The 24,833-nt window shown below is 41.8% G+C and overlaps 1 protein-coding gene across 2 annotated transcripts in view; it reads right to left on the bottom strand.

Annotated features, from left to right (window-relative positions):
- PEX14 (peroxisomal biogenesis factor 14) overlaps positions 1–24,833 on the bottom strand; it is a 75,472-nt gene that overhangs the window by 26,454 nt on the left and 24,185 nt on the right. For both annotated transcript variants that reach the window (XM_064172321.1, XM_064172320.1), the window contains exon 3: positions 14,558–14,642. In XM_064172321.1, the coding sequence (XP_064028391.1) occupies positions 14,558–14,642 (85 nt within the window). The remainder of the gene's footprint in view (positions 1–14,557; positions 14,643–24,833) is intronic.

Here is a 24,833-nt window from a genome sequence, read left to right as displayed (position 1 = left end):
GGTGCAAGGATATCGATGTCTTCTACAAGTTTCTCTCCAAAAGTAGAACAGTTTGGTACACAGCACTGCAAAAGCCTAGAAGCTAAGCTTCATTACCCAAACCTAACCACACATTTTAAAACCAGCAGTGTCAGAAAACATTTGTGCTTCAGATCCATTTACTTTGTGTGAAAGAAAACTGTTTTGTTAAGCATAGTTTGTTGAGCCATAGTAACAAAATGACTGGCCTTTGGCTACTCTCTGACCTGTGATATTATCTCTAGGAGTTTATAAGGAGAATGCCAGAGGTTGTCTTAAGCTTGGGTATGGTAAAAACACTGGCAATAAATACAGGAGATTTGGAGTTGATTTAGTTTCAGAACTCCAAATTTGAACTATATTTCCAATAGCTTGATCCAGCACTGAAGTGCTGGAGGATGTGCACCCAACATCTGTAACTCCAACACCTCCTTTGTTACTGCTGAAAACAAAAGTCAGGCCTTTCAGTGGCACAGCCTGAATATGGTCCATAATAGATCTGACCTAGCAGCCTGGCCCTAATGTGGAATAACTGGATAAAGGAGGAGTTGGTTTCATACAAAAGAATGGGAAAATCTGTCCTGATGTACCATCCCCTGATCCTTCTATTCCACTGGAGTTACTGATTGCCCCAAACACACTAACAAGAGCATCTGGATATTTTCTACACTAGACAGTCCCTGCCAGGGAGCAGCCTCTGCAGACCAAGATTAACTGCAACTTGCCTCGATGTTATTTATTTCCTCTTTTAGTTTCAAAACTTTAAACTTTAGAAAGGAACAAAACAAACCCATTAGTCCAGACTTATCACAAGGAAAATCATATAAAGTGTGTATTAAATGAAGTTTTAGTGTTTGAAGAACAGACAGAACAGAACACTGACTATGCTGTATGCCAGCGTGTCCTGTGCTCCATCAGGATGTTGCTATAAAGAGCATGGAGAGCAGCAGCTACAGCTGAGTGCTGTAAGCAAATGTGAAAGTACATGGAAGCATATATGGAAAAATGTATGGAAACAGATAGAAACCAATACTGGGTGAGAGGCAGGAACACAGGAGCCCAAGACATTTTCTGACAGGTGTTTCCCCACAACCTTACAATCTTTGCTCCTCTAATCTAGTTTCTATAAAGTGGAATCAGTGTTAGACACCTAGGAGTCAGGTCCCATCGCATGGAGCAGATAAGCTCAATTAAGAAAGCTACCTCTAAATACTACCTATTTAATTATTGTGGTACAAATGTTTCAGGTAAATCTGGTTTGCACTTCCCCAAGAAAGACTGAGACGCTAATGCACTATTATAAACTGACATGTCAGCAGGTATTCATTGCAGGTTATAAATCGTCCTACTTCTTCTTTCTTTTGTTTTAGAGAATTTTTTTTACATGCCATTAAAATATTGTTTGCTGAATGCTACTACAAAGCTAGCCACCTGTAAAATTAAAGGCTGATGCTGCCAATAGCAGTGTTGAAATACCTTCTGTTTAAAAGGCAACCCTACTTTGTAATTTTTAACACAAGTGTATAAATATTTCCCCACCCGCCCTTCACAATTTTCTTGGTCCATTTAGACAACAACCATCTATGTCATCGCACAGGATGTTAATCTTGGGTGGAGAAGAAAGGAACAATAGCAAATGAACTTTCAAGAAACCAAGATTACACATTCAAACAGGGTCCTTCATGATAAAAGAAGAGCAAAGACAAAAGCCATGAGGGGACAAGTCAACAAAACAGCAGAAGTTACAAAAGATCATTTTTCATCTTTTGGTTGGTTTATTGTTTGGGTTGGTTTTTTCTCTTCTCATATGCCTTCAGCAGCTCTTCAGAATTCTGGAGAAAATTAAAGGAGTCTGGATTAACTGCCCAAAGGACAACTAATGTTAACCATACTAAAAATAACGAGGTTAAGTGGTGGAAAAAGTACAGTGACCACACACAGAGAACTGGAGTGGTAAGGTAGAAAAGAAGTTTCATCATTGCTCCCTCTGGACGTGCACAGAACACACTAACTGCTCCTAGTTCTCTAGGGTTCTGATTACCATGCCAAACACACCTCCAGAGTTTCCTTATTAGTATCATAAAAAGCCTTTACACATTTGGGTTCTATTCCCAGCTTTGCTATTGCCCTTGTGTAGGTCACTTAACCTCCATCTGCCTCAGTTTCTACATCTGTAAACCAGGAATAATATCATACAATATCCTTTGTAAAGGGTTTGGGATTGACACAGTTATCATGTAGGAACTGACAAGACTGAAGAATCCATACACCTATGACCTGTGTTTGAGCTAGGTATCCTTTTTTAATCCTCTTTGGGGGTGTGTGTGTTTGTAGATCATCTTTGGAAACACTTCCAGATTTCTAACTCTCACCAAACTACACAAGGACTCAAACTGATGCTTTGCTTTGACTGGGTGGCAAAAGTACATGTCTTTCCTCTGGTGCCCTTCCAGTCAAGCGTTGGACTTAAAACCCAGTCACTGGGGTTAAATATTCAAAATTAAACCACTGAAATGTATTTTTGTTTATCACTGAGTCTCAGAAAAGTTAAAATGGGAGCGGCTACACACAATCCACACAGCAACCAGAGTGAAGATGAAGAAACATTTATGGGCATGTTCCTGCAACATAACACAAGTCAGATCAGTTGGTTGAGGCAGCTGCAAAACTTGCTACTAATATCCACTCACACTGTGGAGTTTCAGGACTAGGAAAGAGCCTCTAAACAAAGGGATCACCTCACAAATAGAGTGAATAAAAACGGGAAGATAATCCCTTCTGGGCACTACATGAAATGACAAAATCCATACCACTATACAGGTGTGTACAAAGAGCTGTTCTCAGAGTTGAGGTCAACAATGAAAGGCCAAGGATGTCCTTTGCAGATCTCTCTCTCTCTCCACACAGTTTTGCACACTACAGTCTCGCAGCACTGGAATCATGCCAGGCACAAGTAAGAAGACTGTTGCAGTGGAAGCAACAGTTTGATGCTCTGTTTAAGGGGCAAATCTCTGAGCAACAGCTTCACAAGGATGACAGCTCTATGCTCTTGAGTGCCAAGTTCAACACCTAGAGAGAACTTACCCTTCACAGCCACCAGAGCAGATAAAGCTCACTGAAAGATGCCAGATTCTTGTCTTCCCCTGCTTCCTCCCTGATTTTATTTTACTGCTAGTTCTGTCTCAGGTGGCCCTAGCTTAAAAAACAAGTTCTCCTTTTCTGATGCAAGCTCTGGGCCCAGGTGAGGCCTTGGCTCTGCAGGTAAGCTAGCAAGCGGGCAGGGGAAGCTTGTGCTCCCCTCGACAGTGCATGTGCTAGTGAGCAGCAACCTCCCAGGTGCTCTCAGCCAGCAGCCAGCCAGCCCAGCTCCTAAGCTACACACACACGCAAGCACTCGCTTTACCAGCCACTGAACTCACACCTCACAAACAAATTATTTAACTACTCTATCCCCCAAGGAAGACAGTGTTCATTTCAAATGCAGCTCCCTGCTCGTCTCTCACATACACGCAACGGCCTGATAGGTTAAATGCTGCCATTTAATTACAGTAATGGAACCTGCTATTTTTTGGTTCCCTTGAATCCTCTCTCGCTCTCTTTTTTAAACACATACAGAGTCATCTTTTAAACATGTGTTTGAGATTTCTGAGTTTCACAGCTGCGTTCTGCTGGTTACTTGAAGAGCAGGAGCACTGATGCTCTGATCTTTCCTCTGTATCTCTGAGCAGCTAGTCTTTAAAAATGGTACATATAAAGGAAGAGATGCTGGGGGAGATGTAAGAAGGGACACGTGTGAACTCTGCAGAGGCCAATCTGCCCCTTCATTTACTTAGACAGTTTGCACTGATTTTATTGAATAAAACTAGCTTAACCTCTCCCACCCCTACAAAGCAGCTGGGGCCTGGAGAGGATAAATGCAGAAATGCTGTAATTTTACTGAAAATGCTGTGAACAGCACTACATCACTCTGTCAGTATGACACAGAATGGAGACATATATATGATCAGGAGTCAGAATGCTCTCAGACCTCACTGGTTTTAATGCATTTGACCCAGTTTCCACATCTAAAGAGGGTCTGGTGTTTCCTTTGCTTCCCACTAAAATGAGGAGTTTGCAAACTGTCTGCAGAACGCAAAGGTCTAACAAAGAGGAACTGAAAGGAAAAGTACATTAAATGAACTCTGTAATCTTGCCATGCCACAAAAGGTGTCACAAGCTGAGTCAGTTAGTATTTCTAGAGTACTTTGACTACACAAAGCAGTACAGAAATTTGGGATACACTTTTGTTGAATTCCTGAGCAAGCTGCCAAAGTCTGTTTCTCAAGTGAATTCAGGCAAGGGGCTGTTCGTGGCCAAAGCCCCGAGGGTTTTACAGCTCGTACTGAAGGAGGACAGGCAGCACAATAATTATTTGTGGATGTCACAGTTTGTACTGTGTGGCAATTAGAAAAAAATTCAGACACAAGACAAAAGTATTCACAAATCAAAATAAATTCTTCCCTATGCTAAGGCCACCACACTCCTGGAGAAATACTCATATTGCACCTGTCCTCAGCTTTATTTGTCCTCTAAATGTGAAAAGCTTATTTATTTGTTCTGTGGCAGTTGGCTCACAATCAGCCAGCCAACCATGCAGGGATATTGCCCCTCTTCATTCCCTGGGACAGATATCCACTGGTGTCTCTTAAGGATGGAATCTTAAAAGGTGAGGCAAGGCAGAGACAAAGACAAATTTAATTTTATCACCATAAAAAGGGACATTTCCAGATGGGCAGCAAGGACATGAATATCATGTGCATGCGGGGGCGGGGGATTATAAACGCATTTTTGGCGAAATTCAATAAAGCTGATTCCACTGCATAAGGTCAGCAATTTACTTTTAAAAAATGATATGATTGCAACTTTTAATATAACCCATGTATTTGCTGCAAGATGCTCGAGAAGATTGTGTAATGTAACCACCCGACCTCTCCACGGGAGCAGAGATCACCCCATTTACCCTTTATTGTCTTGCTAAAAGCAATGCACATTTGCACGGTACGACAAAGTCAACAGCTTTTACTTCTGAGAGCTTCGGATTTCATTGAGAATGAATTCTCTGCTCTCCTCGTAAGGGAGCAGAGTCTGGCCTGGACTAGATTCCATCAGAAAGATTATGAAAGGATGAACCAAACCTGAAATTCCCCTTTTAGCTAAGGAAAGAATGACTGCACTCTGGATTAAAATTAGGAGGGAAGCAACAGCAGGATGCCAGGTTCTCAGGCACCCAAGACATAGTCTATCACAGAGTAAAAATGCTGTCTAAGTGAACCAAGAGAATTATCACATACAGGAACTTATTTTATCTTTCCTAGCAGGAAAGCATCATTAGGTCTGAGATGGATTTCAGCAGAAGAGGAGCACAGATTATTCTAATTACACTCCCTGCTTTAGCCCCAAGAGAGAAGTCTGCCCCTTTAGACTTAGAACATCAGGTTCATTTTCAGACCAGATCAGGAACTGAATTCCTTTACTAGGAAGGGAATTTGCTCTTCAGGAGCAAAACACAAAAAAACATTTTTATGCATACATAGATTTCTTCAACTGTCTCAAGGTGAAGCTTGCTTCAAAGGTCAAAGCCGCAGGGCTGGATTAGGATTGCACGCAATCTGCCTGAGCCTTGACATTCTGACATTCTAGAGTTTGCAGCTCTCCCCTCCCATGCACAGCTGACAGAAACAAAGTCTCACATCCTCCCTGCAAGTGTGGATTTTACTGCAGCAAACAACCTCAAAAAGCACACGCTGCAGCTCCAGGAACTCCAAAGCAAGCATAGCAAAGCAGTTTATAAACACAGCTAACACAAACCTCACTCAGGCAGCGGTAAGGTAAATGTGGTCATTAGCCCCATCTTACAGATGGGCAACCTGAGAACAACTTGCCCAAAGCCAAGCAGGCAGTCAGATCTCAGATCTCCAATGTTTAGTCTCAGACTGTAATTGCAAAAGTGACTTTCTTTTGGCATTCTGCATTTACTGTCTCTTGAAAACATGACAAATTATTCAAGTGAGGAGTCAGACTTAGGATCTGGGTCTTTTTTGCCCGTCACTAAGTCTAACAATCTCAGGACACAGAATATAACTGATTCTTTAAGCACTGTCTTTTGGAATGGATTTCAACTCACTCTGCTGTGATCATACTGGTTTTTCAAAGCTAACAGGAACGGAAATATTATTTTGGCAGTAAATAAGGCAGATACGACTCAAAAGACACTCAGTGAGCAACAGGAGTTAATTCACAAAGCCATTTTTAACGTCTCTTTTACATTACATAGTTACTGTCAGATAGCCAAGTGAAGAGACATCATTAAACCCATGACATTCCAATTATTTGTTAAAATTAAGCTTGCAGCCAATATTTCAGAGCATGCACAACTTCCTGGGCATCAAATTGGCCTGTTCCAATTTCTCAATAATTTTCAAGCTACAAAATGACGGCAAAGGTGAACATGGACTCTTCACCGAAACCGGGAGGAATTTCTGTCACCCAACGGGAACAGACGTAGCAGACTGCTTGTGCAATGCACTCTAAACGAATCACCTCTCTTGCTCTGTGGAGTATAGCTCTAAACGGCTCAAAATCAACACAGGTTGAGTGTGAAGTGAGAAAGGGAGAATATTAGCACTAATGTGACTTGTATCCTCTGTTAGAGAACAAATAAAGAGGCATTTAGAGGGTTGGAAATTTGAGTCAATTCATCCATGTCTTCTTCACATCATTAAACATCACAGGGGTGTCTGTTGTGGTATACTTCCTCAACACTTCACACAAACCAAACAAAAAAGCCACTGAGATTGCCAGGGATTTAATATTAAATAGCAGATCTTTCACTGATACTGTGAAGATGAGCAGGCCTGAATGTTTTGATGAGTGTTTCCTTCTGCTCCCTTTAAACAGGCCCTAACAGGACTTTTTGCCTCATGTCCAGCAATGCAGAGTTCAGAACCAATACAAAAGAGCAACAGCAATGACACATTTTTCTGCTAGTGGAAAAGACTTCTAAGACAGAATACTTTGGTTCCAACTACAGCTCATCACCAAATTTCTAGGACCTGTTTTTTTCATACAGAAGATGTTTACTCAAAAGCCCCAAAATTGCCCAGAGAGAGGTCATGATTTCCTGACAACTCAAACCCCACTTTTCCAAGTACCTTCCCTGCAATAGTACAGTACATAAAATGGTTTAGGTTGGAAGGGACCGCAAAGCTCATCCAGTTCCAATCCCCAGCCATAGGCAGGGACACCTCCCACTAGAACAGGTTGCTGAAGGCCTGATCCAACCTGGCTTTGAACACCTCCAGGGAGGGGAGGGAGCAGCCATAACCTCCCTGGGCAACCTGTGCCAGTGTCTCACCACCCTCACCACCCTCACTGCAAACAACCCTTTCCTAACATCCAGTTACATTCTCCCCTCTGCCACTTTAAACCCATTATCCTTTATCCTGTTATTACAAGACCTTGTCAATAGTCAATCCCCAGCCTTCCTGTAGTCCCCTTCAGATACTGAAAGGCCACTTCAAGGTCTCCTCAAAGCCTTCCCTTCTCCAGGCTGAAGAGCCCCAACTCTTGTAGCCTGTCCTCATAGCAGAGCTGCTGCACCCTCTGAGCATCTTGTTGGACCTCCTCTGGACTGGCTCCAACAGTTCCATGTCCTTCTTGTGCTGGGGGCTCCAGAATGGTACACAGCACTCCAGGTGGGGTCTGACAAGAGCAGAGTAGAGGCAGAATCCCCTCCCTTGTTCTGCTGCCCACACTACATGCTATACCTTTCTATCAATCTCTTTTATTATCAATTCCAGTATCACAGTCTCTTGTCTAATCAACCCAGAGTGATCTGAGAAGTCAGTAATATTTCAGTTTGTAAAAAACATGAATTCCTACTTAATTTCCTACTTGAAAGCAAATTTCAAAACTTCAGAATTCAAGGTTGTTTCTAGATACCAGAGCTATCAAAACCAATTGTTATAAAGCAGTTAAATGTACCCCAAGTACAGCATTCTTCTAAACTAACTCACAGGCATCTACAGGTTCTCTCAAACATACAGAGACTTTTCTTAGTCATCTGGTTACTATAAACTTTAAAAGGTAAGAGAAAGAAAGCCTTGCCTGCCTTTGTACACTGCATCTCATGCCTACTTACGCCTAAACTAACGTTAGGTTGTTTTCTGCCCTCTCATGAGTCACTACTGACTGGGACAAAAATGAAAAGATGAGATATGAGCAAATTTCTCCACGTGGGTAGGGACTAAAGAGATTGCTTTTTCCAATCTCCTTTCCAAATCTGGAGGAACGATAGTGAAGGCTTTCTATCAGCTATAAAGAACTTTTCCCGATCCTCAAAAATAGCCATTTCTGATTCTCCAGGACACCCTAAGGTGGATCAGTTTATCACACTTTTTTAGCACTATGGGTACAAGTTTCTTCTTGCCAAAGAAATCTTGTAAAGTTCATGACAACTTCAGGTATCACAAACAGCAGCAAAATTGATGGGGGAAAGGAGTCAGCATGATGAATAGGCTGGTAACAAACAGCAAGTGACAGATATGCAGACAGAAGACTGGCAGGGCAGGGAGATGTCTCCTTCCCAGCAGATGGATAGAGATTCTCAATCATTTTCAGAAACAGAAAAAAAAGACAACTAATACAAATTACAGAACTGTGGAACTACTTTCTGGATCATGAGCACATCTATTCTTCTGGATTATGAGACTCCAGCAGTGGAAATCTCTGTTGAACATTAGCAGCAAGAGTGCCAAAAGCAGATGTGATTGTCATTGATGCTGATTTGGAGAGGAACTGTTGTGAGTCTGTTTAGCAATGAAAGCATTCATGCTCTTCATTCGATGGACCCCTAACAGGTTCTTTAGGAGACAATCAGATTTCACAGGTTTCTTCATTTAAGCAGGGTTGTGTTGAGCCAAAGCGTGGAAGGGAGGCACCTGAAGAACAAACTGGTTGCACAAGCAGGTGTAGGACAGTTTTCTTTAACCTAAGCAGAATATTGTAAGGCACATTAGCTGTCTTTCAAAGTCATAAACAGAGACCTAAGTATCTTTACTAATTAAATACCCCACGGTGCTTTTCAAGAATCTTAGTAAATTTTTTAGCCAGTAATTACATTCTCTATCCCTAAAGCTCTCTCTGCAAGATCACTTAGATAAAATATCATTATTTTCTCTCCTAAAACCATGTAGTGATGTCAAGCAGCTGCCATCCTCTTCTCAGAGGCAGATGGCTTTCGGTGGAAAGCACAGTGAGATCTAGATAACCCCACAGCCATCATCAAACATGTTCCATGCAAACAGTTGCAAAGTTTCAATGCTGATTGGTACAAAGTGCTCTGAGATCCTCCAATGAGAAACACTGCAAAGCTGTGGAACACACTGACTTGTCTTTAACCCGTCCAGTCATTTCAAGCCTACACAGGCTACTTGAACAACTCTTGCTAACTTCTTGAATGATCAGAAAGCACCTCCTCCTTGGCTCTACCTGTGCTAGTGACCTTTCTTTATGCGTTAAGTTGTTCCAGATGCTTCTTCATAGACTAAGTATATTCTTGCAGTGAAATTTGGTATCACCATCTGAATTCCAGATCTCCCTGGTGGCTTTGCAAGTGATGAGGTCTGTGCAGGCACTGGCACAAAACATGTGTTCAACAGCTAGAGAGCAAGTTACCTGATCTGCAAGTACAAAACAGGACAAGTGCTCACTCACAATCAGCTGGGCAGTGAAGTCTCTGCTGCTTCACCATTTCTTAAATCCATATCCTGCCAGCAAGTCTGAAGAGGACGAGCCAGGCAGCATTGCTTGAAGAGTCCACTCTTAAGGCCTAAGCACGCATTCTTGTATCAAACGTGACCATTTCCAGCAAAGCAGCAGGTTTGAAGGGCTGGAGCAGGGATTTTAACAGCACAGATGCTATGTTTTTTGTATGAGTGCTCACTGGACTCTGTTTGGCTTGCATGGTATCTTCTTCTGAAGGAAAAGCTTTGTAAGAAATGTTGAGCTTCAGTGAGACATGTTAAAGAATTAATTACAAAGTAAAGCTGAAGGAGAAAATTAATTCTGGAAACACGAGAGGTTACTTTTCTTTTCCTCCCTTTTCTGGAGGCGGGGGAGGAAAAGCAGTTATTTTCATCTTGGTGCTGGGGGCAGGAGTTGGGAGCTGTCCAGTCGATAACCTGCCCATCAGAACAAGGCTCGTAATTAAAAGGTCAGTGACCTGGAAAGCTAGGGCCTCACTCTCAGGGCTTCTCAGTAATGACGGCGCTATTAAATTAAGACTGTTATGAAATCAATGCTAAAAAAGCTTTCATGGTAACGAGATTCCATTCAAGGGCATGCAAACTGCCTCATGAAATGGACTTAAATTATAAAAAGTAATAAAAGAGAGCTAAATTGAAATCTGCTAAGAATTTACTTTCTTTAAAGCCCTCCAGCAGTGGGCTGCACCCGCTTCTCTCGGGTCCCTATTTGGATTTCTTTGGCAAAGGAGAAAAGACAGGCCTTCAACTTCCAAGAATGCTAACTACAGAAAGAGGAACAGAAGCAAGCCAATTTTCTACGAAAGAGTCTGGGGCTGGCAGCATTTGTTGCCAGGTGTCTTTGAGCTCTGATTGGGAAGGGGCATGTACCAGTAATAGTTTACTTGCCTCTTCAGAAATCCCCACAGCCTGGCATCTGGACAGTGGCAAAACATTCTGGAACTCTGATGTACTGCAAAAACTGGGCAAGACCCACAGGAAACTTTGCATAGTAACTCATTTCCTACCAGCCAGAGTAACAAAACATGTTAGTACACACACCTAACGCTGCCAACAACCTCCAACTCATCTCACCAAGCAAGGCAACCACTGCTTTCAGAAGCATGCAGCCCATTACGTTACACATAGACACAGAAGCCCAACCCAGGCAGCAGACTTTCTGCAGACTGCCCACTCCTCTGGGTGGACGTTTTCTCAATAGAACTCAACAATTACACATTTTCTTACTCCAATGAACTTCTCTTCTCCCACCACTATAATTTGAGCTCCTTATGCTTTTGTCTGTGCTCACAATCCCACTCTGGAAAGGGCACTGCAGTACTCGTTTTGCAGTCTAAGAAAGAAGTTCTTCACCCAAGATTACACAAGACTGTAGCCTAGCAATTTTCCTTTCCCTGCCCCAAAAGGCTAGCACCCTGAAAAACACAGCTCCACACTTCTAGTGCACTTCCACCCCTCTATCTTGCCAGAAGTTACGGATTCAGAGCGCACAAAACCAACAAGCCACATGAGTTACCGGATGGGTAACTGAGCAGTGCAGGACATCTGAGGCACAACAGTAAGATGACAGACACATTTCCACAAGGGTTTAAACCCCACATGCTGTCTAATTACTCCCAAGGCGCCGCTGATTCTGTGGCATGTCATCAGCAAAATCAGCGAGTTGGACAAAAAACAAACAGCATCTTTTTTTTCTTTTCTTTCCTTTCAGATACTCTGAGGGGAAACAGCTGTTTTTCCCTTCATCTGAAGAAGTTCATGATAAAAAGGAGGAAATGTCATAAATTACATGAAATGCCAGCGTAAGCTTCAAAGAAAATGATAAATGATTCTAATAACTTCATGTTTCTCATTAATGCCTCTGTATTTGGGAGTTTAGAAGTGCTTAAGACAACAGAGAAATCTCATCCTGCTTTTGAAAGATCTACAAATCCAGGACACTCTCACTCTCTCATCTTCAACACTATCATCTCATGGTTTAGAGAGCAGTTCAGCAAACCCCTGACCTATAAGTAACCAGGAAATCCTACTTTCAGTCCCTGCACTGACCACTTCAAGAAATTAAACCCAGAAACTTTCATTTCTCACTGCACAGAAATGTATTAAACAAAATACAGCTCCTACAATAAATACTAAATAATACTGAGAACATTACTTTTGGTTGGCCTTTTTTAGGATGAGGCACTTTTTAAAGAGCAGAAAAAAATCTAGTTCAAGGTGGAACCATCTCTGCGAGTCTCAGAAATGGAATGTCTTGGGCAATTTCTTAGCCTGAAAGCTCACCCACAACTAACTGCAATCCTATCCCTGATATAGCTGGGGCGGTGGAAGGGGAGTGCCCCTGTAGGGGTAGGGCACCTTGTCTTTTCCCTCCACACTGATCCAGCACTATTCTCTCCACTGCAAAAGACAAGTACAAACATGGTGTAAAGCTACTTCTAGATATGAAAATCCTCCTCCAACAAACTTCTGGGGTCCATAAAAAGGTCTACTGCAGTTTCTGTTTGAAGAAACTTGGATCAGAGTAACTGTGGAAAAAATACACGGCTACCTCCGTATCATTTCCTCTTCTAACTGAAATGGCTTCTATATAAAAAAATGGGGTTTGACTGGCAGTGAGAATTTCTCCACCAGACAACCTAACTACCTCCAAAATAGGGATAAAAATTACTTTGGGGATGGCAATGACTGTGTATAAAAGAAACAGCCCTACCAAACTCTGCAGTTCCTCATTTACTCAGGACTAAACTAACCACAACATCCACATTTGAGGAATAATTACCTCCATCTGCTAGAGCATGTAGGTATCATGACAGTATGCACCTTCTGCTCTTGAGCACTGAACAGAGGTCACATTGCAAGCTCAGTGGTCACATTCCATAGGGATATACCTCCAGTGACTGTGCATAGAGGCGCTACTGGACCCTGCTCCTTCCTAGCTCCTACTGCTAAGTTTTCAAGCAAACAATTAGCACAAAAGGAAGGAGGGATAATTAACAAACAGGAACAAACAAACAGCTCCACCAAACCATTCCCACTCTTTAGTAATTATTAGCCAAGTAATTCATAAGAAGTATTAGTCGGGCCACAGTGTCTCTGTGCCTCCATCTCCCCATCCTTCCTCTTCTCCCAGTCAGGGATTTATTAAAATTAAACAGATTAGATGGAGCTCCTGATACTAAAAACTGTTCAGCAAAGCCTGCGGTGGGGAAGTGCAGAGCAAACACCAGAGACATTTGTCTCTAAATTGCTCTAAATACCTTCTGCAAATGAAATTCTAACCCAGCTGTGTTGAGAGAGAAAATGAGGAATAACTGGTCATTGTCAGCACAGAAGAAGATCAGGCAGTTATAATATTGCACGATATACTGGGGGCTAAGGATCTCTCAGCAACAATAGATTTTGTATCAGGTTACCCCGGGTAATCAGCACAGCTTTTAGGCTCAGCTTTCCCTTGCTTCATTGCTTCGATGATAGAGTTGAAATCCCCAAGCTTTTATGATTAATTACTCCCCGTAGGTCCACATATTTCAAGGAAAAACCCATGGAGCAAAGCGGCCAAGAGGCTCCAAATTTTAATGCCATCCTGATGGCAGGGCAGGGCAAGCAACATACCTATATGACTGGAATGTTCTCTAACTGGCACCAAGACAAGGAGTGAGAAGATGACCCTCAGAACAATGTGCCCATTAACTGCTTGTCATGACATCATCGTAAAATCACAAGACTGCCATTCCCTTCTAGGTCCTTTGCTCTTCAAGATGAACAAAGTGGTGCATATACTTGAACTCTCCATCTCATGACATCAGGTCTCAGGCATCTCAATAAACAGCTCACAACCCCAAGCAGAATATACATTTTGCAGGCTTTGCTACTTTTACTTCAGCTATAGAATTTGATGTACCCCAAAGCACTCATGACTTGGGAGTACAAGTGGGTCACTCCCCACTACCAAAGTGCTTGAAGTGTTCCATAATGCAGGTAATTAACTCCAATATAAGACTGTCCCTATTATTTACATCTTGTGGTAAGGATCTAAGCAATATGGTCCCAGGAGGGTAGCATAATATGGAGTGAACTTCACCTGAAATGCACCGTAAATTGTGGGCTAAAAACTTCGGAGAGAGAACAAAAGAACAAAAGATAGTTCTGCTATGAGTCAGAAAATAAAATAACTTCTCAACAGGCAACGGCCAAAGTATGTTCCATCTAAGACAATATAGGATTTGTCAGGATCTGTTCTATCCCTGCTACAGAAAAGGGCTAAACTCAGTCAGTAGTGTAGCATTTCAGCCTGAAAGTCAGCTTGACCCCAAGCTTAACCTTAACCTGACCTTGTTTACTTTCACCAACTCCCTTGCTCTCCATTCCTCTCCTGGCTCTCTTTGGATACATTTGACCTTTTCACCTAGATGCTGGTCATTCTAAAGCCAGAGTCACTAAGCCTGGAACTGACCAACTAATCCACAACTCCAGACTGTCCTCATTGCAGAAAAGGATTGACAACAGTTAACCCCACAACTTCCAACGTGTTGTATTCTGCAATTCCACATCTGGTGCCAATATTGCTCTGGTTGGTTTGGAAGAAAAGAGACTGATACTTCTTACAAACTTCCCATCTTTTTTTGAGACAGACTGCTTGCTTAACATCTCATTTTCCACAGCAATGCATTTGGGCTTCACATTAACTCGGGCTCCCTCATTATCACTAAGACCACAAACTGAAGAGTCCATACCTTTCTTCTTCAGAAATGCTCTTCTGGTTGCAAGAGGACTTTGGCGGACTCGCGGGTTCTGTAAAAACTTCACTGCTGTCACAATCTGATGTGGGAGGATTGAAGAAACAGAAGAGAGAAAAGATCCACGTTAGGAACGTTCAAATACCTGCTTTACATCATGAATTCTGTACTACAAAACAAGGCATTGCATCCACCACATGGAGATGGTCTGGAGCTGACACTGATCCAGCTTTCAGAAATGGTTTTATGAGCATCAGAGTTTGTGGCTGAACTCTAATCAGACAGCACAGTTATGGTATTTAAACCTAGAAATTTCCCACTAAATTACTCTTCAAGCACTTCAACCTGCACAGAAAACTCCATTAAGATTCTCTGAGGTTTCTGTCATTTATATTGTGATCTTCTTACCTAAGTTGGCTCCTCAGGTCGAGGTCAACCTTGAGAAAAATGCATGTGATCTGTAACAGCAGGCTTACTTAGCAAAATTGCTTCCTAGCTATCTGACTTAAAGCTGCCTGCGAATTCTAACAGATTAAGACCTTTTCTGCCATTGTTTTAATTGACTGAAACCCATAAATAAACCCCAGCTTGTCATGACTGAAAAAGAAGCAACTTCACACATTTTGGAGCACGTAACAAAAATATTAAAAAAAAAAAAAAAAATCATTCCGTAAATGGGTGAGTAGTTAAATTTACATCCCACACCAGCAGAAATCACAGGTTACCTTTGTCTAAAGACTTGACTGCTACATCCTTCTTTAAGGTGACAGATCAGTGCAAGCAACCCACTCATTCAAAGAGAGGGTAAAGCATGGGATAATACTCAACAGGATAGACAAGGGCTGCAGTGTTTTACATTTCCATTTAATGCCAATGAAAGGTATTTGATTGTTATTTTCATATGGTGGGTCCACTTCCAACACACTCTCCTGTACAGTTGTATTATTACATGCACCTGCACTGGTGATTCACTCTGCTTTTATACAGGCATCTGATTGTGGCACTGGGGGAATGATGTGCCTGAAGTTAACAGCAGTCAGGAGATGGACACAGCCATGTGAACTAGTGGATGAGATTACTTTCTTCCTCTGGAGCTAAAAATAACCATGCATGTGCATGGATGAGGTTCTTCTCCCCAAAGAATGGCATAAACCTTCTCCTAAAATGATGGTACATGCTAGACTTACATTAGGTAGGTCCTAAAGAGCTCATCTTAAAATGCAGTTTCTGGACTTCAGTTGCAGAAAGGTTTTCAAAACTTTTCACAGCAGAAAAAGAAGTGGGTCTAAAAAAATATATAGCATCACTACTGATATCACCAAGTCTCACTTTGCGTTTGAATCAAACCCTTCGAATATGCATTTCTGGTCAGAGAGCAAAGTTCTGATGGGTTTAATGGCACTTTCAATGTACTCCTCAGTGCATTCCATCAATGTTTTTTTGCTTTTAAATTGCATCTCTTATTTCTTTAAATACATTAATCAGGCTAGTGTAGGCAAAACGGATCCATTGGACAATGCAATAAACATGAATTATCATCTATCCAACACACATAATGGCTTAAAAATACATAATAGCAGGTGTAGTTTAAATGATTAGTTATTACACCTGTGGTGGGTCTGATTCAATTGGGGAAAATCATCTTTAATAGGTTAAAAGGTTTAGATCACCAGGCTTCCCTTAAAGTGGCTGTAGAGAGGCTATGATGGAGTACGCTGTCATTACTAATTCATTTAAGAAAAACATGGGAGATACAGCAAAGAACAGCATAAACGAGCGAATCCAATTTAAACATCAGGTAAAGCAGAAAACACCTTTTAAAGAAGCATGATAAATGAATTTGGGAGAGAGATGAAATTGACATATTTATTTTAACGGGAATTTGACAAAGTCCCAGCACACTTCCAAGTTCAGAGGATAAAATGAATGGAGTCTTTTTAATTATTTTCCTTTTTTTGTTTTCCTTCACTTCTACCCTTAAGTTTACATTCAGTAATTTTGAGCCATAAAATACTAGAGCAAAATACCCCACATAAAATACACTCCAGTTTCATTTATGTGCACTTGATCTGTCTTCAGCTGAAACACAGGTGACAGGCAAATCACAGGTTTAAACTCTGCTGATATTGCTATGCTGGATGAGCCCAAACTAATAACCTTAAGGTAATATGCTGAATAAGAAAGATGCCCAAATGAGCAGACCAACAGATATGTGAACATATCAAAACCACTTTCCTTCTAACAATAATTACTTGCTTGTTTCTTCAGAAACTCCTCAACATTCCCTCCCACATTGAGCAAGCTAGAGAGAGGCACACACAGCCTGCAAGATCAGAAATTCTGCAGGCTCTCAGATTTAATTATCAGGTTTTAAGCATTAAAAAACCCAATAAGAAATAAGCAATATTTTTCATTGTGCTATTTCAATCACAACCATGTGAACATTTTATTGATTCTAACCTTTATTAAAACTTATTTTTGCCTGGTAAAAATGTAAACATTTCAGTAGTAAATTTCACTCCAAAGTAAACTTCTATTTTATCTCATCCCTGCATCACTTCCTCCATTACTCACAACAGTTTCAATCTTAAAACAAAGTAAAATTACAGGCAACAACAAACTTCATTAAAAAAAAAAAAAAGAAAAAAGAACCCTGGCCATGTATTCCTCCTCCCACTAGTCCCATGTTTCTCATGTTTGTGCCTGCATTTACCTCTGAACATTCTTCCTATAGGCTGAGCTGAAACCTTCTCATTTATGTAATTCATCTTCTATACACAAGCAACTTATGAAGCAATTTTGGCCACGCCAAAATGCCAATATTTTCAACAAACACACACAAGAACTTTCCTACCTTCTATGGATCATTTTCTCTGCACAAACAAGGGCAACTGCAGCCCATAATTTAAACAACAGAGAAAGGAGGAGGCAGATGAGAAGACTTTGCAGTCCTGTGCATAGCCAAAAAACCTCATGCAGCAAATAGCACTCTGACTCAGCTTCTAACATTGTCCCACGCTATTTCTGTGTCATTTGTGACACTTCTCCAAATTTTTATAGTATTAGGACACTGCCAAATGTCATGCATTATATCACAGCTTGGATTCTTAGATTGACAGCACACACTGGCCAGCAAACTAGCGGTATCTGGTGGATCAGATACCTATTTCTTTCTCTGAGAGGCAGTGTATTTGGTGTTTAAAAGCAGGTCTATTCCATACACTTGCTGTTGCACCACCACTTCTGCAGTGAAGTGATACACAAAGACGTATTTCTGGTGGGGGGTGGAATCCTGCAGCAGGTATTGTCCCATAGTTAGGTTTTCTAATTACAAGGTGACTGTTACTAGTCGTGGATTATATTTGTGTCTGGCCAAATTACATAAATTCAGGCCAAATAATCTGCTTCAATGTCAAAGATATAAAATGAAGGCAGGAACTTTATTGCAGATGTCCTGGGATTGCGGCAGGCTGTCGAAATTCTGGACCAAAGTACAGCACTTTGACATGACAGGCAAGGTCTCTCACTCCCTATTTCCTTCCTTCTTGTGTTAATGTGGAAGGTGAAGTCAGCCTTATTTTTCACCACGCTCAAAGCTGCAGGGTTTCCAGTGAAACAATCTGAACTACCTTATCAGTTAGTACTATTAGAAAAATAAAGCATCAAATCAGGAAAAACTAAAGCAGCAAAGTGGCAAATGCACACTTTCTACCATCACAAAAATAACACCTAACCAAGGAATGAAAAACGTAAAAGAAAATCACCTTCCTCAGTAAAAGTTCCACGGACTTTGGTAACAGAGTCTCATGTGGAAAACAGCTTCAAAAGACACCAGGAGCACGCCCGTAAGTGCTCTAATAGATTCCCTAATACTGGGAACCCTCTGTAGGTTAATACTAAAGAGCATCTGTTGCTAGACTGAGACTTTGAGATGACCTGTGATGTAAGGGTTGGGTCTGAATTATACGTTGCAAGGGCTGGTATTTTGTCTTTCTGAGTGGATCTGTATCTGTTTAAATGCAACACTTCTTTTCATTAAGCAGAGGCGGCACAGGCCATGAACTATGCACAGACAGTTTACATTACATGTGCGGAAGCAATCAACACTGGCAATATACATGACGTATGTAAAAGAAGTTGGAATTTATTTTTTCCAGTGTATTAAAAAATAATAATACGGCAGTATCAGCAAACACTCTACCTATTTCAGCCAGAGCAGAAGGCCACAGCTATAGGGCAAATGGAACTGATCAATATATTAGCCTACAGCAACACCCCCTCAGCGTACGGCTGTATGTTCGCGAGGCTCAGAAGATTAAATTGTCTGTGAAAGGTTTCTGCACTCCTACTCTAAAGGAGATACCCAGAATCCTGTTAACAAGCATCAGGCTAAAGCCAACTTACGTTTTAACAAGGGCTGACTTAAAAGCCTGGCACTGCAGTGAACAAGAAAACCCCTTCCAACAGAAATGCTGCATTTTAGCAAGAAATCAGCGCTCTGCCAGGGCTACCTTGACAAATATGGTTATCGGTGGCACACGGAAATAGTTGCAAAGCAGCTGTTAATCAGGGAAACACATCATAGAACGCTGATGCTAGCACTCAGGAAAAAATGCAAGGGGCTAATTATGAAGCCATATATCTCACTAAAGAGGCACTGTTCCTTGAGATTCCAGGCAGAGCTTTCTCAGAGCCGGGGTCCTGGGACATTACATACACAATGTTCTCTAACACAAGCTTCCTTCTCCCAGGACAGATCTTTCCTTAATTCAGCGTTCTGGGCTCCAGAATTCCTGTGAAATTCATATTTCATAGGAACTGCTTTTTATTTCTAAAGGAATTATCTGCAGCTTGGTCAGGAGAAAGGGAACACTTCAAAGCTCCTATGAGTTCACTGACATTTTAATGAAACCAGGAATTATTTCTGTTGTGAGAGAACCAGAATCTGACAAAGTTTAGCAGATGCCAAAGTCACATCGAGAAAAGTTTAAAAATTAAAAAGCCACTAATGTTAAATATAGTTAAGACCAAAAAGAAAGAGAGTAAGATTCACACAAGTCAAAAAGAGAAAAGAACAAAGGCAAGGAAGAAACGAGGTTCAGACCGTATCTAAGATGAAAAACCCAGAACTAAAAGAATACAGAGCAGTAACCCCCAACCCGGTAACACCAGGAAAAACCCCAAGTGCCCAGAAACTCAGACCCCCGAGGGAGTTCGGTGAACGAAACCTAAGCCAAACACCAGCACCGCGCAGGCGGAGTGGAGGTGAGCACACAGATCCTGGCCGCGGTCTGCCCTGCGGTGCGGGCTGATAGGGCAGGGCTCCCGAGGGCTCTCGGGCCGCGTTCCGGGGCAGAAGCCTCCTCGCAGCGTCCCTCGCACGGCCCTGGGACTGTAGCCGGACACGGAGCGTGGCCCCCGTCGGGCGGCAGCCGCCCGAGAGCGCGGGGTCACGGCGCCCCCTAGCGGCGTGCGGCGGCAGCCCCCCCTCGGCCCCAGCCGGCGGAGCCCAAATTAAGTGTTTTCACTCAGTGGAAATGAAATGTTTTGCAAGATGAAACAGAAAGAAAATTGAGGTTTTAGGTAATTACTAGTTGGCATTTACATATCACAGGCTGGTTCAACACCTATTCATTTTCCTCTTTTATTTTCAATTTTTTAAAATTGCTCATTAAAATGAACACATGACAGGGACGGGGGGAAAAATTACTCTTCCTCTTTTTCCTGAGGACTACAAAATCCAGATCTACTTTAAATACATTTATCTATAATTATCACATACAAAAAAGCCTTCCTTAATTTACATTAATAGGGTGACCAAAAAAAAAAAAGGAAAAAAAAATTGATAAAAGCCAGAAGAAAATGCCAGCGGAGCTGTCTTCGTGTCATCTTGTTGTGCCTACCCAGCCCCAGCGCCAGCCTCCACGAAGCCAGGACCTCGCCACTCCCCGTGGGTGAGGGAAGGAGCAGAAACGGAGGAGCTGACAATTGCCTTGTCTGCAATGCTGTCCTGCTCCCAGCCATCCAACCACCACTTCAGCTGCTTTCAGAGGCTTTCTTCTCTTTCAGCATACCTGCCCCTCGTTTCTCCTGCTACTCTCACTACAAAGATGGGATTCCATACAGTCCCTGATCTCAGCTTCTTTGTTGCAGGAGCCACTTCACACTTACTGCAGCTGCTCGTAAAGGTGTGACCTTTCCACCTTCTTTACTCACACAGAACCAGTCTTTCCTCACATAACCTCACTATTTCCAGCGATCCTGATCTGCAGCTCCAGTCAGGCTTTCAGGCTCTCTTAGCTCGATGGCCTCTCTACTCAGCTTCCCATTCTTCAGTTAAAGAAGTATTTCCTATGCAAAGCCCTTAGTTTTCCCATGTCCTTTAGCTTTCTTTAATTTTAACCTTGGGAAAGTCTTATTTAACCCCACAATGGATTCTAGGACACAATTTGTATGAAAAATGCTATATAAAATAAAGTTTTATCGTATCATATGTTAAGGGCATAAAACATCCCTGATAGAAGTGTACAGGAGCTGACATGATAGACTAATATATTTTAAGGTCTATTGTGTAAATATGTATTTAGGGAATTCTAAAGCATGGTATTATTGACCCAAGTCTCTCTTAAAACACATTGATATATGGGGTAAAAGCCCTTATGAAAAGTAGCAACTTCGTCTGTGTAGCAGTCACCTTTCAAAGTGAAATATCTCTGCCATCTTCAGTTTTCTCTGATTCGATTTAAACCACAGCAGACATCTTGACAGAATTCCCCTTTTTAAGAGGAATAATACTTCAGTAATACAGGCATAAAACAAAAACCCAAGAAACTTTTACATGTGCCTTAAGAGAAATGTGCAAGAACTATTTTGTACACAGAGAAAATGTGTTATCTCTGTAGCTTTTTTCATTTAGAAAGAAATATACCTCCAAATGAGACTCTGTTTAACACAAACTGTTACAGGGAAGGGATAAATGCTGGAAAACCAAAAGAAACTGAGGAGAAAGCAAACTAAATACATTGAACTGATAATGCATAATGCAGCTACAATAAATTGTAACCTATGAGTAGCATGAACCTTTATTCTAGAGTTCAAATATTTGAACTTTCTATTGAAAAGATACAATCTCACTCTCAGAGGAAAAATAAACTCTAAACCTCCCCTTTTTGTACTTCTGCCTAAGCTGAAGCTGCAAGCTTCCTATAATCAGCAGTACCACCAAAGAAGGTATTGCAGCAAGATGAACAAGGTGGGGGGGCACGGGGGGAAATAATGCTTGCAATCCAACTGGCAGCAAATTATTTGAAGTTGTGTTTACATAAAGCCAGCAATAACCTCAGTGCTGAATGTACTGGATCACTGTGGAGAGTACATGGACTCGAAGGTCAGTATTGCATGCAAGGAGGTATCCAGCTCCCAAGCATGGGTGAAGCCAGCCTGCCATGATAAGGCCAACAAACCGATTCTACAGGACCCAAGAAAGATGCCAGTGAGAAGGTGAAAGGCCAAAACATATTAAAGAGAATCTCATGTTTTTAACTTTTCACAACAGTATCCAATTTAGACATCCTGCTTCTCCCATCTCACAGCAGGCAGCATAGGGATCACTAAGGTTCTCTGCTGTTAAATTAATGCAAGTGTCAAGCTGCTGAGCTGAATCACTCCAAAGGAATGTAATGACTCAATGTCCAGGATGCTCCCAGCAGCAGAACTCAGATCATTCTGTGGCTCCACAACTAAAACAAATGCACGATACAGCTTCCAGGGGAGCCCTCCAATACTTTACCTTTTTCACTCCTCTCTGCACATTGCCATTACGAACGCAAGAAGTTTTGAAAGAAATCTCTTTTACCCTATCATCTTCACATGCAAAAGGTAAAAAACAATGGAGCTGTAATTTATTACATTTTCATTCTTCTAACTGCAGGGCAGACAAGGGACTGCTGGAGGTTCATTCACATGCTAGGGAGCTGCAAGATACAAGATGATGTAAGGATAGGAAGTCCGTGTCAGATCTAACAATTACGCCTGAGTACTTAAAATCACTATTGAGTGGTAGACTCTAGAAGGCTAAATCAATCAAAGAGATGCACCAGAACAGGATCACTGTTCAGAATTACTCAGACCCTTCTAATTCCACAGTCAAGGGACTGGAAAATACCAGTAATAAAATGGCTTAGATTTAGTGCAAGAGGATCGAAAGTAGAGCCCATGTGTGGAAGATGCTTATAAAGATGTTTCAGACTGAAATGACCCAAATGGATAGGAAATACCAGCAAGCCATATTCCTTGAACCTGCTATTTCAAGAACCCTGTTTAATAGAATTCTTAATCCATGGGGAAAGTAGATTAGAAAATGAGTGTTTTCTTTGCAGCAACGAAAGCTCAAACAATTAGAGGTGAAGTCAGGGGACTCTGATGGCATTATGACGTGGAAGAACTGAACTACAGAATGAATAAGGAGATACTGGAGGGACCTACCTGGATCAGCAGAATCTAACAAACAAAAGGTTTTATGCTGGAAACATACAAGAAGCTGGAAATCATGACAGGTGCACAATAAATCATGCAAACCACAGCAGTTGGGAAGTCATAGTAAAAGGACTTAAAACACTAGAAGACCTTTATGTAAATACAGTATTTGACTTGGAGCTCTTTGGGACAAGAATCATCCCTTTACTCTCTATTTGCACAGTGCCTAGTGCTGGTCTGCAACTGGCCTCCTAGACATTTATTACAACACAAATAATAATAAAGCCTGAGCAGACCATGCACTTTGTTCCTGCTGTTAATTGCCCCATTAAGGGAAAAACTAAGTAAGGGGCAAGAAATCTGATTGGGCAGAGCTGCCTAGTCTGTGGGGATTGCAAGTGGAATAATTTTACAGACCCGAAAGCAGCTGTGCCCCTTGTCTTTGTCCACTTCTCAACACAGGCTACATGGCTCAATGTCTCCTTCATATCTAGGAACTTGCATTAGCAGCCTCAAAAGCAACGGAGCTTCCCTGTCAACTCTTAGGATGCTTCCTCCACAACAGGAGTAAAACAATAGGGGGGCAAACATGAGGAACATTTCCACTGTAGCTGTCCATACCATAAACATTCTGCAAACAACAGGTCACTTCATTTTCCCCTGGGGTCAATTTAGCATTTTCATGGATGTTACATTGACCACTTAAAGAAACAAAGCATATAGGAGTGAGAACCAGTTCTGGATGGTGCCCAACCAATGCAGCACTACATGCACCACCCCCCCAAAAAAAAAAAATCACATGTACTGGTTACCAGCTCTTCGCTCTTGAAACGCCTGAGTAAGATCCCACCATCCTAAATTGAGTTAAAATGTCCAAGAGAATTAGTTCTACAGAGAATTATACAAAAGCCAGAGTGCTCCTGCCTGGTTTCTACACAGAAATTTGGGTCCGAACCAGGAAGGGCAGCAAAATCAGAGAAAGTTCAAAATGGCACTTGTACTGGTTTTCATTTTCCTTAAACCTTGGCAGAGGCAGCAGATGTCAAGGACTATTACAATTATGCTCTTTATGTGCTGAAAAATTAATAAACAATTACTCACTTCAGCAAAGAAAGAAAGCAGCCATTTCCTTGACAAATGCTGCAGAAAGCGTCAACAACCTCTCTGAAATCTGGGTCCATACCACAGCAAGGGACTAAGAGCAACGCAGGAATGGCAGCTGCTGCTACAGAGAACTGGCAGAACCAAGAGCCTGAGTCTGAAGCCTTGCAGCTTTCTCGAGATTCTGCTCCTGACCCATGAGGGCTACAAGGCATTTTTCTCTCGTTGTTAACGAAGAAAGTGGATTCAGTCTCTAATGCTGCTCTGGCCCACATACAGGCTCGATCAATTTCTATTAAGCTACAAAGTCCGAATTTGGGGGTGTTTGAAATGCACTGGTTTCAACTCCGCTATGCCAAAAAGGGCTTCCAGGCTGCCTTCCTGGGTGGGAACTGAGGGGTACCTTTGCTGTGGTAGGAAATCAAGCTCAGCTTCCCAGGAAACCACGAGAATGGTGAAAAATACACACTTCTCTGAAAAAAACAAATATCAAATGCCTGTGACCTTGGTAAATTCTTATCACAATTTATTTGCAGCCTAAACCTTGTTTAAAATCTGCCATACAATTAGTTCTTCCCTAAAACACAGGCAAGTTCTGTATTAATTTCCTTGAGACTCCAGAGGGAACTCAGGTGCACTTGCACTGAAAGGCCTCCAGTTTTCTTCAAAAAATGAAATCAAGTTAAATGAATCCCAC

Source organism: Pogoniulus pusillus, chromosome 36, assembly GCF_015220805.1.
Source record: "Pogoniulus pusillus isolate bPogPus1 chromosome 36, bPogPus1.pri, whole genome shotgun sequence".
Classification (NCBI taxonomy): Eukaryota; Metazoa; Chordata; class Aves; order Piciformes; family Lybiidae; genus Pogoniulus; species Pogoniulus pusillus.
This window is presented reverse-complemented; position numbering and strand designations above follow the sequence as displayed.